This window comes from Cnephaeus nilssonii (genome assembly GCF_951640355.1).
Source record: "Cnephaeus nilssonii genome assembly, chromosome: 19".
NCBI classification, from domain to species: Eukaryota; Metazoa; Chordata; class Mammalia; order Chiroptera; family Vespertilionidae; genus Cnephaeus; species Cnephaeus nilssonii.
In genome coordinates, this window is record NC_137090.1 from 22532960 (window position 1) to 22553369 (window position 20410).

The following is a 20410-nucleotide window of genomic DNA, read 5'->3' on the forward strand; positions in this document are numbered from 1 at the left end:
TGGTAGACTTGTTTACTATCAAAGGTTAGATTTGTATTATTGAGTGATTTAATGAGGTTAGAGAAACATATTGGATTAACTGAGCCATTGGAACACGTTTTTTTAAACCTAAGAATAAGCCTAGTTTTAAAGTACTCTATCCATTTATTTCTCTATAGAAACAATGTTATAAATGATTATTAGATTCAAAGGGAGCTGGCTTACAGAAATTTTAACTCAACCGGTTAGCTGAAATACTGTACATTTGCAATAAAAAAAAAAAGTAGTAGGAACAAAACTGGGAATACTAGATGACAATAAAATTGAAAAAGTTATTTAAAGATGTATGTAAATGCTAATGTTTATAGATATGGAACACCCATCTCTGCTAGGCCAGTCACCCTTTTCAGACGCAGCCTTAGAGTATTTATCAACTACTATTATACACTTAGAGGGATAAGGGTATCTTTAGGGAATTTTTGTCCATTTTTAAGGAGCTGTTGAGTTGTAAGTCAGATATTTGCACTATCTTGGACTGTTCCTATGTATCTGGCATAGGTTTATTAGTTTTCATGTAGTAGAATCTACTCTTTTAAATCAGCCTTTTTTTGCTCAGTATAGTATTCAAGTTTCATCTATGTTATGTGTATCAGTACCTTTTTCCTCTTTATTGGTGAATAATTTTCCATAATATTAATGTATCTTAGTCTTTTTATTCACTTGTGCATGGACATTTCGGTCATTTCCAGTTTTTGGTTATTATCAACTAGGGGCCCAGTGCACGAATTTGTGCACCTTGAAAGGAACTGTGGGCTATGCCCCTGCCTGGCCCCTCCCACCATGGCCCCTGGTCCTGCTGGCAGCCCTGCTGGCAGCCCTGCTGCCGCTGCCGCCTCTCCCATGCGCTGACGGCACGGAGCGATTGGGGCCGGCTCGGAGCGATTGGGGCCAGCGCCGTTAGCGGGTGCAAGCGGTGGTTGCTGCTCCTATTGCCCCTCAGGTGCAGGGGAAGGTGGAGAAGCCCTGAGGGGAGATCAGGGTTGGCAGCCGCCACTTGCACCTGCTGACAGCACCGAGCGAGGCGCTGAGCGCCGGCTGTGGGTGCAAGTGGCGGCTCTGGTGCCAGCAGCAGGTGCAAGCGGGGCCAGCACTGGCAGTAGGTGCAAGTGCTGGGCAGGACCACGGCGCATGGGAGCAAAGAAATTTCAGTAACTACCAGAGGCTCGCCCCGGATTACAGCGACCGACCCCCCCACCTTGGTCTGGCGCCCCTGCTCACCAGCTCCACCTGACAAAAAGCATCTCTTAGGCAACAAAGGAGACACTGTTTTTGTTGGTGACAATTAGCACAATTTTAAAACATAAAGAGGCCATCCAGAGTGTTAATGTTGCTAAGGGTGTGAAAGTGCTCACAAGACATCACCGGCAATTGAATAGGTAGAAAAACTGCTGTTGATTGGATAAGCATAAAGCAGCAGTGATAGCAGTTAGCCTGTGATAGCATTTCGGAGGCAGTGATAATATGAAAAAATCACTTAAGGTTAGTAGGGGGTGGTTTGATAAATTTAAGAAAAGAAGTGTTTGTTTATAGATTAAACAGTACATTAAACATGTATATAAGAAATCATTTGGGGAGTCTGGAACAGATTAATTCAATTTACATGATTTCTAATGGGGGCGGGAAGGGGGGAATGATTCAGTTTTCGAACAAATCACTTCTCCAACAGCCTTTCCGGAATGCATTAAGTTGGAGAACCAAGGTTCCATTGTATGTTATCAATAGATACAAAATACAATAATAAACAGGCTCAGTTAAGATAAAGATTGACCTTTGTCAGGGAAGATACTGGCCTAGGACATGACTATCCATCATAAACTGCTTTTAGTTAAAAAAAAACAAAAAACACACCCACATTTTTATTTCAGACCATCCTTTGTGGTTATTTTAGGATTCTGTGTTTGTAAGACTGCCTCACAGGCCTCCTTTGAGCTTTTCAGGTTTAGTATGTGGCCCCTTTTTGTCTGCACCTGTGTGCCTAAAGGCAGAGCAAGAGAGTAAGCTTTTAAGCTCTGGTGTTTCTTATAATCTTATCCAATCATGACTTCACCCTTATGACCTCATTTAACCTTAACTACTTCCCAGCTCTAAATATAGTCTCGCTGGGGGTTAGGGTTTCAACATATGAATTTTGAGAAATGTGTACATTCAATCTATAACATTTTAACCCTGGCCCTTCAAAATGAATGTCCACAATGCATCAGAAATACATTCATTCTATCCCAACAGCCCCCCAAATCTTAATTCATTCCAGCATCAATTCTGAAGTCTAAAGTCCATAGTCTATCATCTGAATCCAGATATGGGTGAGACAAGAGATATACTCATCCTGAGACAAAATTCCTCCCTAGCTGTGAACCTGTGAAACCAGTCAAGTTAATGGGCTTCCAAAATATATTGGTGAGACAGAATAGGATAGTCATTCTGATTTCAAAAGGGAGAAATCTGAAAGAAGAAAGAGATGACAGGTCCCACGCAAACTCAGAACTTAGCATATCAAATTCCATTAGATGTCTCGAGAATAACCCTCTTTGGTTTAGTGCACTGCCCTCCAGGCCCATTGGGGAGGCAGTGTACCCCATGGCTCTGTGGGGCAGTCATGCCCCCAGGCACTGGGCTATCACCTTGCTCTTGAGGCACTGGGTGGTGGCATCCTGGTTCTCCATCCTCAAACCAAGGAGACCCCACCTTTTGAAACCAGTCCTGCCTTCTGGGCCTGTGGTAGGAGTGGCAGCCCTGCCATCTCTGAATCAGCTTTGCAGTCAAGCTTCCCTTTTCTTGAAGGATATCTCTTGTTTGTGCTAGGTAACTAGGTCCCATCTGTAGAATCCCAGAAGTCTTGACAGCTCCCCCGCTTTTTTTTTCTGTTTCCTTTAGTCCCAGCTGGAATTTCTGCTGGTATAATATAGTCTTTATTCCTGGCTTCTGCTGAGGTGATTGATTAAATTGATGGCTCACATCCATACTAACCTCCTTATCAAATAGTTTTTCAGCCACACTTTTAGGGTTCTCTTCAGAATAAACTTTGTCTTTTTGTAGTATGAATAGGCTGAGCATTTTCCAAATCTTCAAGTTGTGTCTCTTTTCTGTCAGTAAGGAGAAAACAATTTTTTGACACTTTGCTTAGAAATATCCTCAGTTAAATATTCAATTTCATCACACAAAGGTTCAGCCCACTTGGCCACTTTTTAACAAGGATCTCCTCTTCTCCAGTTTCCAATAACATATTCCTCATTTCTGTCTGATATCTCCCCAGAATGGCCTTTGATGTCCATATTTCTACCAGTGGGCTCTTTACAGCAATATAGGCCTTTTCTGGCCTGCACCTCAAAACTCCTCCAATCTATACCCATTACACAGTTCCAAACCATGTCCACATTTTTAGGTATTGGTTATAGCAGCAACCATTTCTCAATACAAAACTTGGTATTAGCTTGGGCTGCCACACAAAATACCAAAGCCTGGGTGATTTAAACAACAAAATTTATTTCCTCACAGTTCTGGAAGCTAGCAAGTCTAAGATCAAGATTCTGTCAGGGTTTGGTTTCTGGTGAGAACTCTTCTTGGCTTGAAGAGGTTTGCTTTTTTTTCTGGATTCTTACATGGCCTTTCTTCTCTGTGCATGTGGGGAGGTAGAGATGGGGGACAGTGCAAGCTCTCTGTTATTTCTTATATGGACACAAGACTATCAGCCCTACTCGCATAACCTCATTTTTTCATAACTCCAAATGCAGCCACACTGGGAGGTAGGGCTTCAGCATATGAATTTTGGGAGTGACACATTTAGTCCATATCAGACATGTAAACACAAAATATTCAAATTCTTCTATAGACTTAATCTTCATCAGTGAAACAGATTACACCTTAGAACCAAGCCGACATCTAGAAATCATCATAGATCCTTTTTTCTTTATTGTTCTTGCACAGCTAATTATTTATCGAATCATTCAGTCAACTTTACTATCTCTTAGATCTGCCTTACTTTACCTCTGTTGTTGTTTTTTTAAAAAATATATTTTTATTGATTTCAGAGAGGAAGGGAAAAAGGGAGAGAGAGAAGCATCAGTGATGAGAGAGAATCATTGGATTGGCTGCCTCATGTATACTCCCTACTGGGTACTGGGTTCCCTACTGGGAACCTTCAGTCCGAAGTCTCTATCCACTGAAAAAGCTCTGTCCCAGTTAGGGCTTTACCTCCGTTTTTAGTTTAGGCCTTCATCTCTTGTCTGAACTAATGATGCAGTAGTTACTCAACCAGTCTTTCTGCTGCCTATGTCTTTTCAACACAAAACCATGAATGTAAGTATAAACCTGATTGTTACTTCTTAACACTCGGGAATAGTGTAGTGTCCGTCCATCACTTGTACCTTCTTTTATCAGTTAGGATTGTTTCAATGTATATTAAACAGAAAATAAATAATATACAGGGTTTTGTTTCTCACACACAAATCTGGAGATAGGATATGCAGAGGTTATATGGCAATTCCATGGCAATCTAAGCTTTTCTGTTTGTTTGTTTTTATTGACTTTAGAGAGAGGGAGGGAGGGAGAAAGGAACATCAATTTGTTGTTCCAATTATTTATGCATTTATTGGTTGATTCTTGTATGTGCTCTGCCTGGGGATTGAATTCATAATCTTAGTGTATAGGTACGACACTCTAACCAACTGAACTACCTGGCCTAATTTTTATTATTCTATTTTCCATCTTGCCTAAATTTTTATTTTTAAAGTTTTCAAAGTTTCACTTGTACAATGAACACTTTTATGTTCTCCTTGTCTACATATTCACCAAGTGTTAGTCTATTTATTTTGAATAAATAAGAAATACTTTATTTTCAGTAAATATGGGTTGTGGCAATATTTCAGTGTTTGATATTCTATTTTGAGCATATACAATAACTTATTCAATTTATCCTCTGTTGATGGACATTGTTTCCTTCTTATAAATGCTTTAAAAAGCTTATTTACATTTTTTGCCCTGGTCGGTGTGGCTCAGGGGTTAGAGTGTCGCCCCGTGCACTGAGGGATCTCAGGTTCGATACCTTAGTTACCGCTTTGCTCTCCACCCCCAGTTGGGGATGTGTGGGAGGCAACCAGTCGATGTGTCTCTCTCACATTGATGTTTTCTCTCTCCATGTCTCTCTCTCTCTCTCTCTCTCTCTCTCTCTCTCTCTCTCTCCCTCTCTCTCTCTCTCTCTCTCTCTCTCTCTCCCCCCCCCCCATCTCCTATCTTTCTCCCACTCTCTCTGAAAAAGTAAGGGGAAAAAAATATTCTCAGGTGAGGATTAACAACAAATAAAAAAGCTTATTGTTATAAATGATAACAAAACATTACAAAACAGTTTTTCAAATAATTTGTAATAAACAGTTTTTCAAATAATTTGTAATCACAGTGTATGTGATTATTATTTTATACCTTAGTTATTGATTTACTTGTCTCCTCCACTAGACTGTGAGTATCCTAATTTGTTAATGAAGCCATTAATGAAAATTAGCCATCTTGAAGAAATAGATATATTCCAGTAGCTAAGTAATTTCTTCTCTATTACTGTAATTTATAATATGAGTTTTGCTTTTCATTTTATGTTCTAACAAGGAAAAAAGTATATTAGTGTATAGGGAATGTTAATATTATAAGTACAATTTTTAATGAATTAAGCATCTAATTTCACACTTTGGCTACTTATTCAAGCATTAGCTCTTATTGTATTGTCATTGTTCCCTCCCTACCACAGACACTTATTGAATGATTCATAACCTATGTGCCAGGCACTCTTCAGTCTTTATTTTGCTGTTCCTTTCTGCCTTACTTGAGACTGTAGACCAGTCTCTTCTTCCTCTTGTTTGGAGACCACACTCTTGTTTTTCCTGTTGTAACTATTCCTATCAACTTTCTTTAAGTATTTTTTCCCATGCGCTCTAATAATTGATTTCTTCCAGTTTCTTCTCTGTCTCATTGTGTTTCTTAGTAATGGTGTTAATTGCCACCTATATACTGATGACTCCTTTTAAACCTTTCCTAATTTCCTAAGCTTTACACTCATAATTGTAAAAACCCAATGGATCTCCTCAAGCTTCCCTATATTTGATGTGTCCTTACCAGAATCTTTTCTTGATCACATACTCATTTTCTTACATTCCCTTTCTACATGATAATGCTATCTTTCAAACTTCTCAATATAGGATCCTGAGTATTATTATAGATTGCTTTTACTTTCAAACAAGGCCCAAGTTCCACTGACTTTTCTTTCTAGGTATTTCCCAGATTTAGCTCCTCCTTTTCTTCTTGAAGTAGCAGTCTACTTTTTGCTTCCACGGTTGTTCAGTTCTCTACATTACTGGTAGAGTAACTATCTGAATTTTATCTATGTCCTGTTTTCTGTTTGCCTGGAGTTTCTGTCTGAATTGTATCTGACTGTATCCCTTCCTTATTATGACAGAACAGAATTCTCTATCACTTGGTCAATGAATGCCTCTCTAAACTTATTATTTACTATTCCCTGCCTTGTTTATTTTGTTATAGTACTTTACATGTCTCCATAGGTTCTATATGTATAGAAACAAACTGCTATCTCTGCTTGGTATGACCTCGTCCCCTTTGCTTGGATTAGTCTTTAAAATTTTATGTAATCATCTTTTCTGGCCAGAAGTCTTTCTTTTCTTCTAGCATGGACTAAAAATATCATTTCTGTGTCTCCTTTGTGATCATTGTACTGACTGCATAGCATTAAAGAGTGTTTATTTTTCTGTCTTTGTAGACAAAGATTGATTGTTCTAGTCAATGAAAAAAGTCTTGCAATGCCTAAAAGGAAGTAATGGCTTAGTAATCAGTTTTTGATAGTGAGTATCTAAAAATTTTAGGTTGTTAGAATCATCTATTAATAGGTTACATTATCTGTAAATGATGACAAAAATTTAATCTAAACTTGGGGTTATCCTCCACTTAGGTGCATGCTTAAGGACTACAAACAATATAATTTTTATCTCAAAGGAATGAATACATTGCTGCTGAAAACATTAATGCCAGAACCTAATGCCATTTAATTTACCTGCTAATTTGAAATACTTGTTGCCTCTTCCTTGCCCCTGCTTGAAATTTGTATATATAATCTGTTGTTTGAAGATAGTGGGTCAAGAATTTTCATATTTATTTTCTAGATTAGATTTGTAAATATTAGAATTATGTCTAAGTATCTTTGGGTTTGTTTTGCTTATCCGGGGAGAGAAGTAATGGTTGCCAAATTTTATTAGGATCTGGATTTAAAAAAAAAGATTTTTTGAGACATTTCTTTTCTGGTTTCTTATCCATCTTCTATTTCTGAATTGCAGTTACAGATGTAGAGCTGAAACGACTGAAAGATGCCTTCAAGAGGACCTGTGGACTCTCATGTTACATGGGCCAACACTGCTTTATCAAGGAAGTGCTTGGGGATGGAGTGCCTCCAAAAGTTGCTGAGGTAATCTCTGTGTTCTACGTGTTCCTTTGAGATAGTTACCCACCAGCCTGAGTTTTTGAGGGGCCTCTTGGTCTTAACAAACTTAAACCCCCCTTTATTTTTCTTGCTGAGTAGTTAAGTTTTAGATGTCAATATGGCTATGTTCTTAGAGGCTAAATGGAAATACTGCAGAGCTGCAATTCTGCTTCTTTTGTATTTCTGAGCTTTACTAGCCACTGACTATGATCATGAAACCATTTGAATGACTGGCTTCTTATTCTTGTAAACCTCATCACTCTGGCATATTTTTATGTTGGGATTATGTTTTATAAATTTTGTGTTAAAGAAAACCTTTTCATATATAAAAAATTAAATTCTATAAAATTAAATGTTGTAAATGAAACACTAGCTTATTGGAACTTGTAAAGGCTTATTTAGATTCTACTAAAGTTTTTAGATAGAGATAAAATGTGCTAAGTTGATAAAAATACTCCCTTTCTAAAAATAATAAGTTTACTATTTTATAGGTATAGTCACAGATATACATTATGTCATTCTAAATGTGAAAAGAGAATAAGATTAATAAAACAGGGGAAATTATAATAGGAATTTTAAGCTTGGTATATTACATAGAACCATAATTCACCATTCCTAATTAGTGACAGTTTCTATTCTGACCTGTCTTGTGTGCTTTTGAATCTTGTGGTTTACATGATAACAGAGATTACATTTTGTGTGTATGTGTTTTAATCTTTTTTTTGGTGGGGCTATATGTTGCATTAATTCTCTTATATGTATTGTGTAAAATTGTGTAGTTCTTGTTCTGTCATTATTTCAAATTTATGACAGAGTTAGTTTTTTCCTAATACGACTTACTGGGTTCTCTGTTTCAGTATGAATTCACCTATTGTTTCAGTATGAATTCACCTACTTTTATTTATTGATTTAAGAGAGAGAGAAACGCTGATTTGTTGTTCCACTTATTTATGCATTCATTGGTTGCTTCTTTTATGTGCCCTGACTGGGGATGGAACCTGCAATGCTGGCGTTATTGGGATGACACTCTAACCAACTGAACTACCTGCCCAGGGCTGAAATCTTTCTTGACTACTGGAAATAAGTTTATATAATTTTGTATTCTTTGTTGTTTATATCTTAGTTTGAGATTTTCAACAGTGATTACTCTCTGAAAATTTACTATGTGGGTGATATTGTTCTAGTGATGATATTGAAGATATTTATAACCTCTTGTTTTACAATGAGTATTCTAGTTGACCTTGTGATTTGATAAAATAAAATTCAGCTGTTGACACGTTTGTCACACACTGATACAAATAGTTGAGTTAGGTTTTAATTTTCCCATTTCTTACAGAGTTATATAGTATTTACTTAATAGTTAAGTAACATAGTGTTTAGGTCAATATAAGCTACCAGTGGCTGTAGGTAAAGGCACCAACTGGCATGAATTTAGGAAGAGCTTGCCCAGAGCATGCTTGGCTCTTAGTTTGAAAGATAAGGTCAAACTAATAATGGTATTTTACTGTAGCTTGCCTAGGTGAGACAATTTTTGACTGTCATGGAAGTTCTCAGAAATGCTTGCTTACTACAACTTTTACATTTAAGAAATAGGAATGATATACCACTATATCAAATTTTTCTCCATCTGAAAACCTAAGAAAATAAGTCTTTAAAACCAAAATGCTTATTAATGAGATGAGGAAGATGTAGAGTAATTAAACACATTAAGGGAAAATGTATACCTCTATTTTTTATTAAAGTTCTACACAATGTTGGTGCCAAGAAATACTAATTCAGTTGTTTACTTCTCTTCTTCACTGTGTTTCCCTTACCCCCATTTGATTCCTTGCACATAGATGCACAATATTTATTACTAGTGGCCCAATGCACAAAATTCGTGCACATTAAAAGGGGGGCCCAGAGTCAAGTCTCCACCCACCCACATGTGCCTCAAAATCGCGTGAGACCCAGACCTGGCTCCCCCGCATTGGGCTAGATCCAGACCCGGCCAGTCCCACCCTTGTCAAGCCCCGCCGGGCAGGGGGCGTAGCCTCAGGTCCCCTGGCCTGGTGCCAGGACAGGGTGTGTGGCCTGAGGTCCCCCAGATGGGGTGGGGGACATGCCTTGAGGTCTCCCCTCAAGCCCCGCCAGGTGGGGGACACAGCTTGAGATCCCCTGTCAAGCCCCACAGGGTGGGGGGCATGACCTGAGGTCCCCCGTCATGCCCTGCCAGGCCTCACGCGCAGCCTCAGGTCCCCCGTCAAGCCCCGCTGGGCGGGTGGTGCAGCCTGAGTTCCCCCGACCCAGCACTGGGGGTGCACCTTAAGGTCCCCCGTCAAGCCCCACTGGGTGGGGAGCACGGCCTGAGGTCCCTGTCAAGCCCCGCCAGGCAGGGGGGCGCATCCTCAGGTCCCCTGGCCCGGTGTTGGGGTGGGGGGCGCAGCCTCAGGTCCCCCAGCAAGCCCCACTGGCAGGGGGCGTGGCACAGCCTGAGTTCCCCTGACCCAGCACTGGGGGTGCACCTTGAGGTCCCCTGTCAAGCCCCGCTGGGTGGGGGCGTGGCCTGAGGTCCCCCGGCCTGGCGCTGGGGCGGGGGAGCAGCCTGAGGTCCCCTAGCCTGGTGCCGAGGCAGGAGGTGCGGCCTGAGGTCCCCCAGCCTGGTGCCAAGGCAGGGGGCACGGCCTGAGGTCCCCCATCCTGGTGCCAAGGCAGGGGGCACGGCCTGAGGTCCCCCAGCCTGGTGCCAGGGCAAGGGGCACAGCCTGAGGTCCCCTGTCAAGCCCCACGGGAGTGGAGGAGGGCATAGCCTCAGGTCCCTGCTGATTGCTTGTTAAGGCTCCTTAAGGGAACTTGGCCTCAGCTGTGGGTGCAGCCATCTTTGTGATGGAATGATGGTCAATTAGCATATTCCCTATTTATTAGATAGGATGTGAGGTATAATTTTTATTATTTGGCTTTATGAATAGTTTCTTTTTTAATTGGAAAAGTGATATTTCTTGTTATCAAATAAGTTCAAGTTCTAATGTGTGGATTTTTGTGGAACTTCTTTCCTTGGTTATTGTGCCCTTAGGAGGAAAACTAGCTATTAAAGCTATTAGTAGGGAGAAAGTATTATTTAGAATACACTTAATGTAAAATTTTTTTCCTAAAAATTCTTTCTGTGGTACATTTACTCCAATACTCTGAAGATTCTTTCTTTCTAAATATTTTTAATTGAAATTTTTATCAAGCTACAGATTCAGCCCAACTGGTTTGCTCAGTGGATAGAGCGTCAGCCTGAGGACTGAAGGTTCCCTGATTGGCTTACAGTCAAGGGCCTGTACCTTGGTTGCAGGCGTGATCCCTGGCCCTGATTTGAGTGCGTGCGGGAGGCAATTGATGTGTCTCTCTCACATTGATGTTTCTCTCTCTGTCTCTTCCCCTCCCTTCCACTCTCTTTTAAAAAATCAATAGAAAAAATATCCTCTCGTGAGGATTAACAATAACAACAAAAGAGATACAGATTCAGATGCAGTTATTAAGAAAGAATATAGAGAGATTCTTTTTATACTTTGCCCATTTCCCCTGAAGTTAACATTTTGCAAATGCATAATACCAAAACCAGGATATCAACCCTGATACTATTCACTGATCTTATTCTGCTTTACCTAGTTTTATTTGTGTGTGTATGAAATTCTGTATAATTCTATGACTGTGTGGGTTTGTGTAGCCACCACCACAGTCAAGAAACCAACAGTTTGTAAAGTTGCCCAAGCGTGATAGTTGGATAACTTTTGGAGTTTTCTGGTGTTATAGGTCTTCTGTTGGTAGAAATCACAGTATGGAACCTATGTGCATTATGATTTGCTGCTGTCCATTCATCATTGTTCTTCTAGCATTATCTTTGATTTCTGGTTCTGATTTGGTTTGGTTTGGGATACTTCTTATGTTACCCTTTTGTTCCTGAGCATTAGATTCCCTCATCCAGGTGTGTTTGAGGATCCTTTTGTTTGTCCAGACTAGTCCTGAAAAAGGATCAGCAGCTTAATTGAACTGATATTTTGAAAGCTATGTATCAAAAGTTTTTTGGATTGAAATATAGTCGCTATTACTGATTTACATTGCCTCTCCCTCCTCCTCCATTAAGATCAGGATTATTTTTAAAAATATATTTTTATTTATTTCAGAGAGGAAGGAAGAGGGAGAGAGAGATAGAAACATCAGTGATGAGAGAGAATCATTGATTGGCTGCCTCCTGCATGCCCCCCCCCACTGGGGATCGAGCCTGCAATCCAGGCATGTGCCCTTGACCAGAATCGAACCTGGGACCCTTCAGTCCACAGGCCGACACTCTATCTAGGGCACCCAAACCGGCTAGGGCAGGATTATTTTTTTAATCTTTAGGAACCACATTAAGCCCACATGAGCCTATTTATTTGGAAGATAATAGAATATTTATTTATTATTCTTGAATTCCAAAGAGATACTGCCTGAACTGTTTAATTATCATTAGTTTGTTCCTCATTAGGTCATTTGAGAGCATCATGCTATAATGGTCAAGGTTGTTATTTTTATCCTCCTATGAATAATTTCAGCTGAGCTCAAAACTGGCAATAACAGTTATCTCTATATATAAAAGGCTAAGTGACCAACTGTCTGACCATCCAACTGGCCGGCCAGCCGGTACATATAACATGCACTGGCAATTTAAAAATAAACATTGACTCGTGCATGCATGATACATATAAAGCTCTCACTAGCGCCAATCGCACGCATGTATTTCGATCTGTCATTGTCGATCGTGAATTTGGTTGACACTTCTGTTATAGAGAAAGGGTGAATAGCAATATTAAAATATTTCTTCTAATTAATTTCCTTTCAATGTACACGAATCTATGCACCAGGCCACTAGTATATAATAACATAGTTTGCAGATGTTACAAGAGGTACAATTTGGTTATTGGAAACCAAACCTTTCCCTCAGAGATACTATGTCACTGTGATAGACTTTGATTGTTGTTTATTAATATTATATGCTAGTTACTTTATTAGCTGCTTTGCCAAGTATATCATTTAGTACTTTGAACAACCACATGTAGCTGGTTTATCTGTTAATTGGGATGTTAACTTAGAACACTTAGGTAAATTTATTTGCCTAATGAATTCACAAATTTTTATCTGACAACTTAAGTTATATGACATTTGTCATTATGTAAGTACTGATGTTACTATCATTTTATCAGTGAGGAAAAGATACTGAGGCTTAAGGAAGTTAGGTTACTTGCTCAAGTATTAAACCTAATGAGCAAGTCCATGTATCTAAATTCATATTAGCTACTGTTCTATATTGCTTCCGACTGATGATGATAATAACTAATATTTATGGAGTTAATTTGCCAGGTATCTGAAGCTATGATAAACATTTTATGTAATTTATGTCATGTAATTCTCACCACACCATGTGAGGTGTAGATGCTATTCTTATAAATCCTCATTTTCTGGCTTTAGAAATGGGGGTGGAACTAGAAGCCACAGAGGATTTTGGCACAGTATCATGATCCCAAATTTTTGTTGTCTCTACTGGAGCCCGCCCATTGGAAATCTGCTACCTCCCAAAGATGGAATTCAGCTATTTGAATTGGGAAATTGGAACCTTCCCTTATAGGCATTTAAATAAGTTCTTTTCCCCTGCTGCTCCCTAACCATAGTTAATATGCATACTGGTTAATCCCATGCTGTTCTCTAGATTGAATTAGATTAGTGAACAGTAGGAGAATACTTTATTCTTGAGTCATTACCATGCAGCATAAAATTCTATTAACTTACGCAAAAAGATTATAGCTTTGTTGCCTAAAATTTCTAAGCTCAATTCTGTTCTTCTATATTTACTATATATAAACTAAATTTTTAAGAAACTCTAAATACATTACATTTAATCTTATTACCTTTAGCCAAGTGTCCATCCTGAGATGAGTTTGATTCTATATTGTTACCTATTTTATTAGCCATCCCTCCCAACTTTATTATTTACAAAATTAATACATGTGCCTTCTATATCATAACCCTAGTCATTGATTTAAAATGCTTAGAACGTGGTGCTACTAGTATTTGTAAGTAACAGTCTGTACCTTGGCCATAGTATTGTGCTGGCTGGGGGTATGGAACCCTAGAAAGAGACAGTCTCAGAGGTATATGAAGAGGAAGGAATCAGAGGAAGTTAGTCTGACTCGTGGGCATTTTCTAACAGAACCAAGATTGAAAGCACAGAATATACACTCTAAGATTCTGAGGGTTAGGAAGATTAGGTTATCATTGGGAGGCAGTGAGGCGGATTCAACAAATAAGATTCGGTCAAGGTTCTCCAGTGCTACAAGCCAGCCTTTGCATGCTGAATATCTGGAAAAACTAAAGCTGGGTGGTTCTCCAACCCAGCTTTGTTTGTTTAAAACATTTAACTTTGTGGTTGAAAGATGGATGTTTTGTATAGGACAGCAGAGACTGAACTAAGTAGTGCAGTGATGGCGAACCAGTGCTGACACGCGTAGCCATTTCTGATGACACGTGGCTGCTAAGGCGGCCGCATGCCGAGGATGAAACATTTGCTGCTCCTGAGGATGAAACATTTGCTGCTCCTGAGGATGAAACATTTGCGAAATAATGTTTTTTCCTCAAAATGACACACTACCCAAGTTATGCTCAGTTTTTTGGCAAAGTTTGACACACCAAGCTCAAAAGGTTGCCCATCACTGAAGTAGTGTTTTTTTTTCTGGAGCTGAACACAACTAAGGCCTAGATGTTATCTCTAGTCTGACTGAAACTGTCTCTGTGGTCAATAGACCTGAGGCTTTGTTCCTGAGATTATTTGATACAAACCAGAATGTCATTGTCCCAAGGATTTAATGATTAAGGGAGTGACTGTGCACTGAAGAAGGCAAGTGGGTCTGGATGCTGGATGAGGCCAGTTTGAATCAAAAGGAAAGAAAAAAGGTCATATTAAAGAAATGAAGTTTCTACGTGGTTACACATTCAGTTAGAGAATGTCAGTCTTTCAAATCAAAATGATGTGTATACATTTTATAGAAGTTGAAGGAAGTTCTGTAATCCCACAGAATCCTTATCACATTATTGGAGCTGTTGAAGGACCTTATCTTTCTGGACCTTTCTAAGGACTCCAAAGAAACAGAATAAATACTTAGTGTGTGAGCCAGTGGTATCTGTATATTCTTGGCTCAGTGCAATAACAAGGTGTTAAAGAAGAAGAAGGGGGAGAAACTTATCATTTCATTAAAGTTTACCAGGGCCTTGTTTGGAGATGGAGACAAGATTTGTTTAAGGTGTTACCAGCCTCAGATTCCTCAACATCTAAGATTGGCTTTATCATTTTCTCCTAGGTGATTTACTGTTCTTTTGGTGGAACATCAAAGGGATTACACTTCAATAATTTAATAGTTGGACTTGTTCTTCTTACAAGAGGCAAAGATGAAGAGAAAGCAAAATGTAAGTACTTTTTTTATTATCTCAAAATGATAATATAGATGGGCACAGAATTATTTTACCTCATTTTTTTAAATTGATTTGAGAGAGAGAGAAATTGCTTTGTGGTTTCACTTAGTTATGTATTCACTGGTTGTTTCTTGTATGTGCCCTGACCTGGAGCGAACCCACAAACTTGGCATATCAGGATGACATTGTAACCAAGTGAGCTAGCCAGTTAGGGCCTTACCTCAAATTTCTGATGATAAGCAAAGGATTTAAATTGATATTTCTCTGAAGAAGATAACAAGTGTCCAAGAACCACTTGAAAAAAATGCTCAGCAGCCCGGCCAGCGTGGCTCAGTGGTTGAGCATCGACCAGGAGGTCGAGGTTCCATTCTCGGTCATGGCACATGCCCTGGTTGAGGGCTCCATCCCAGTGCGGGGCACTCAGGAGGCAGCTGATCAGTGATTCTCTCTCATCATTGATGTTTCTATCTCTTTCTCCCTCTCCCTTCCTTTCTGAAATGGATAAAAATATATTTTAAAAAAATGAAAAATGCTTAACATAATTAGTATTTAGGGAAATGTAATCAAAATTACAATGATACAACAAGTCACACCCACTAGAATGGCTAAAATTAAAAAGAAACATAGCCCTGGCCAGTGTTCTCAGTGGTAGAACATCGGCCAGAGCATTGAAGGATTGCAGGTTCAATCTCTGATATGAGTTGGGGTACATTTGGGAGGCAACCAATCAATGTGTCTCTTTCACATCAATGTTTCTCCCATCTCCCTTTCTCTCTTTCCACTCTCTCTAAAAATTAAAGGAAAAATATCCTCTGATGAGGATTAACAGAAAAACAAACAAACCGAAGAAACATAATAATTAGTGTTAGTGAGGATGTGGGAAAATTGCAGTCCTCATACATTACTGTTGGAAATGTAAAATAGTGTAGCCACTTGAGAAAACAGTTTGGCCAGTTCCTTAGACTTTTGTTAAAAATTGAATTTTTGCCCTGGCCTGCTGTGGCTTAGTTGGTTGGGTGTCGTCCTACTGTCGCCGTTTGGATTCCCAGTCAGGGCATGTGCCCAGGTTGCAGGCTTGATTCCTATTAGGGGGCATATAGGAGGCAGTTGATCAATGTTTTGCTCTCACATTGATTTTTTTTTTCCCTCTCTCTCAAAAATCAAAACAATTTTTTAAAAATTGAGTTATCATATGATCCAGCAATTCCACTTCTAGTTACATACCCAAGAAAATTGAAAATGGATAGTTGACCCTGGAACAATGCAGGAATTAAGGGCACCAACTCCTGTACAGTTGAAAATTCAGATATAATTTTTGACCCATTCAAAACTTAGCTGTCCCTTGGTATCTGGGAGAGATTGGTTTCAGGACCTCCTGGGGATACCATAATCTGAAGATGCTCAAGGCGGCCTATATAAAATGGCATAGATCAATGCATACAGTCAAGTCTTCTGTATCTGTAGACTCCCAATTGTGAATAGAAAAAACAGTATAATAGGTATTTATTGGGGGGGGGGGGGATCTGTGTATAAGTGGACCGCTATGGTTTAAAACTATGTGTTTCAAGGGGCAACTGTATTCATTTAAAAAAAAGTACACGAATGTTCATAGCAGCAGTGGTTGCAGTAATTCATACTCTCATTAACAATGTATAAGAGTTTCAGTTTTTCCCTCATTATTGCTAACTCTTTGTATTGTCACACCTAAACATTTTTGCAAATTTGGTATGTTTGAAAGTATATCACATTGCTGGGTAGTTGGGTGGTTTTTTTTTGCTTTTTTTGTTAGTTTGTTTGTTTTTTTGTTAATCCTCACCCGAGGATATTTTTCCATTGATTTTTAGAGACTGCTAATGGGAGGGGAGAGATACAGAGAGAGAGAAACAAACTCCCATAAGTTTCCTGACCAGGGCTGGGGATGCAGCCTGCAATGGAGGTACCTGCCCTTGACCAGAATTGAACCCGGGACTCTTTATACCATGGCTGATGCTCTATCCACTGAGCCAAACTGGTTAGGGCTCACATTTCTGTTTTAATTTGCATTGCTGGGTTGTTTTGAGGAATAAATAAATTTATGTGTTCATAAAGTGCTTGGCACTAATAATCACTAAGTAATTGTTACCTTTCTCTCTCCTCCCTACTTCCACCAGGGTATATTTGATCTGTGATAAGATTAATTTATTTTTCCTTTCTCTTAGACATTTTTAGTCTTTTTGCAAGTGAATCTGGAAGCTATGTTACACGGGAAGAAATGGAAAGAAAGCTCCATGGTGTGGATGGTAAAGTCCCAGATACACTTAGGAAATGTTTCTCAGAGGTATATTTAAAGTTTTACATTTTATCCCTACCTATTGACTATGAGTATTAACTCTTTGTTGTATAATGAGTTTAGCTATGATGAATAAATATTTATGTGCAGCATATTCTTAACATTCTTTTAATTTAACAGTTGATGTTTCAACCATGTTTTGTGCTTAAAGATCCATGGTACTTATTTCTGCTACATATGTGAATCTGAAACCCAGTTCTACTGTAAAGGCAGCGTCTATACTTACGGTATAATGAAATATACTCCCATATTCTCACACCAACACACACATTCTCGCACTGTGATCCTGCAGGAACCTGAGCATTGCTCACATTGTAGTGCCATTGCTTTTCATCATGGACATATAGGTATATCACTCATTTGCCTTGATCCATTCTTGTATTGCTATGATCCATCAGGGCCTATTTTACTATTTATTTTATTACTCAGTTGATTTGCATTGTGAAATATTTGGGCTTACAAAATTTGTCATTTTTTTCTCTTTTCATAATTTTTCTGTTTTCATTGTATAAAGTTAAACATTATAAAATGTGTATCTTTCAGAGAAAATTCCCTTTTTTCAGAGGTCTGCTAATATGGGAAAAGTCCCTAGAGATGGTGGAGTAAAAAAAAAACCCTTTTACAAGTTTCTGAATCTTTCCTACAGCACTCAGTGCTGTATGATTTCTTATGGGTGGCTCTTTGACCTACTTTCATTTCACAGAGATGACAGTCTTTCACTGCTCTTGGTTTTATTCAGGGAGTTTTTATTCAGTTTAGTTTAGTTACCTTCCTAACTATATAGACATTGATTATCAATACTGCAGGCATATGCATGTGTGTGTGTGTGAATATGCTGCACATATATATATCTGATATCTCTTTGGACTCTCTGTCTTAAGCTTTTCACCACTCTGGCTTTGAGCTTCCTCTTCGTTGATAGCACTTGGAGATTTCCCTTTCTTGCTTTTGAGCTTGGCTGTGCAGTTTTTGGTAGTGGTTATGGTGTAACATTTTACTCAGTATTTCTATGTATAGTATTTGGTGCAAAGGATTAGCCTCTTGCATTTTTGGTTCTGACATATTGCCTGGAAGTTGCTGTGATAGTCTTTTAATATTTCAAGACAAACTGGCTAGCTATGTGTGTGTGTCTCCCCCCCCCCCCCCCCCCCCCCCCCCGCCAATAACAAACATTTGCTGGTCAGAAAAAAACTGTAATCTAATCTTTTCAGGCTTGATTAATTGGGGTTTTTTTTTCAGAGATGTCAAATGTATTAATACTGTGCTCATTTGGGAGAAAAATGTGTATATTTTTTATTTTAATAAGGTTTATAAAGACATTCCCATTTTATATATGGGAATTAAATGTGGTTATTCTCTCAAATTTAGGCACAAAAGCAGGTATATATATTAGATGATAATTAGTGCTATAGGAAAATATAAAAGAGTCCTGGCCAGTTTGGCTTGGTGGTTAGAGCATCAGTCCTCAGACCAAAGAGTCAAGGGATTTGATTCCAGGTAAAGGGCAGGTTACCTCAGTTGCAGGCTCTATCTCTGGCAACCAATCAGTGTGGGAGGCAACCAATCAATGTCTCTCCAACATAGATGCTTCTCTCTCTGTCTCTCTCTACCTCCCTCCCTCCTTTCTGACCCTCCCTCCCTCCCTCCCTCCCTCCCTCCCTCCCTCTCTCTCTTCTTGCTTTCCTCTCCCTCCTTTCCCTTCTCTTCCTCCTCCCTTCCTCTCTCTCAAGAAAAAAATTAATGGAAAAATATTCTCGGGTAAGGAAAAAAAAAGAATTAGGGAGATAGGTGGTGATAGAGAGGAGGTAGCTGAGTGTCAGTATTTTGTATAGAATAGTAGGAAAGGCTTGCTAGATAAAGTGACATTTGAACAAAAAATTTAAAGGAAGTGAGAGATAAAACCAGATATGGGGGGGTCGGGGGTGGGGTAGGAGCACTTTCCACTAAGAGAATATAGCTAAGGCCCTGAAGTGGGAGTGTGCTTGACATGAATAAGGAGCTACAAAGAGGCCAATTTAGCTGGAATGTAGTGAGCAGGAGATATTGTAGGAAATGAATTTACAGAGGTTGGGGGAGGGGTGTGATGGAGTTAAGGGTACTATATATGACCCTGTAGGACAGTGTGAGTTCTTTGACTTCACCCTTAGTGAGATAGAAACCATTAGAGAATTTTGAGCAGACGACTACATGAGTTGTGTTTTTGTTTTATTAAATATGATCATTTTAGCTTTTATGTTTAGGGTAGGCTGGACAGAGTCCAATTGAGGTATCTGAATGACCCAAGTAAGAGGTAATGGCTATTTAGATCATGTGTGGCAGTGAGGTGATAAGTTTTTAGATTTAGATTCTATATCTGTTTTGAAGGTGGAGTTGACAGGATCTTTTCCTGTATTGATTATGGGCTGTGACAGAAAGAGAAGAGAATGACTAAGGTGTTCGCCTAATTTAGTAAATGAATTGCCATTAACTGAGATGGCTAAGACTACTAGAGAGGGAGGTTTGAGGCATGAATAAATTTGAGAATCATATTAGACATTCAAGTGGAGTTGTCAGCTATCCTTTTTGACATAATAAGTTGGAGTCCAAGGGAAAGGATTTATTGGCTTATAGATAGAAAACAAATCAGAAGACTGAATCCTATATTCCAATGTTTAGAAATAGGTAAGATGAAGAAGAATTCAAAACAGGAGCCTGTGAGGAGACCCAAGAGTGAATAGTGTCCTGGAAGCCAAGTGATAAAAATGTTTTAAGAGGAAGGAGTGTTCAACTAAGTCAAATAAACTGAAAGGTCAAATGAGTTGACCTCTGATCACTGAGAAATGATCATTAGATTTGAAGGGTAGCTCATTGTTGTAGGTCCTGTGGAATAAAAAAAATCACTGGAGTTGCGTTACTAGAAGGAATGTGCTTATAAGAGGAAATTGTGATAGGGAGAGGCTTAAAATTGCATTTTTGGGAAGAGCAATGGTTATTTTAAGAAAATGATCATAAGACTTTGGTAGGAAATATCTGGGGTAGTGTTTTATGAAGGACAAGAGCTTTGGAAAAGGGAAGATAAAAGAAATGAGAGGTCAAGGTATTACAACATTCATATGTAAGGCTATGTA

At 39.0% G+C, this 20410-nt stretch overlaps 1 protein-coding gene across 2 annotated transcripts in view; it reads left to right on the forward strand.

Moving 5' to 3' along the window:
* The window catches only part of USP32 (ubiquitin specific peptidase 32), a 119997-nt gene that overhangs the window by 22424 nt on the left and 77163 nt on the right, over positions 1–20410 (forward strand). For both annotated transcript variants that reach the window (XM_079796980.1, XM_079796981.1), the window contains exons 2-4: positions 7368–7495; positions 14863–14968; positions 17173–17291. In XM_079796980.1, coding sequence (XP_079653106.1) covers positions 7368–7495; positions 14863–14968; positions 17173–17291 — 353 coding nt within the window. The remainder of the gene's footprint in view (positions 1–7367; positions 7496–14862; positions 14969–17172; positions 17292–20410) is intronic.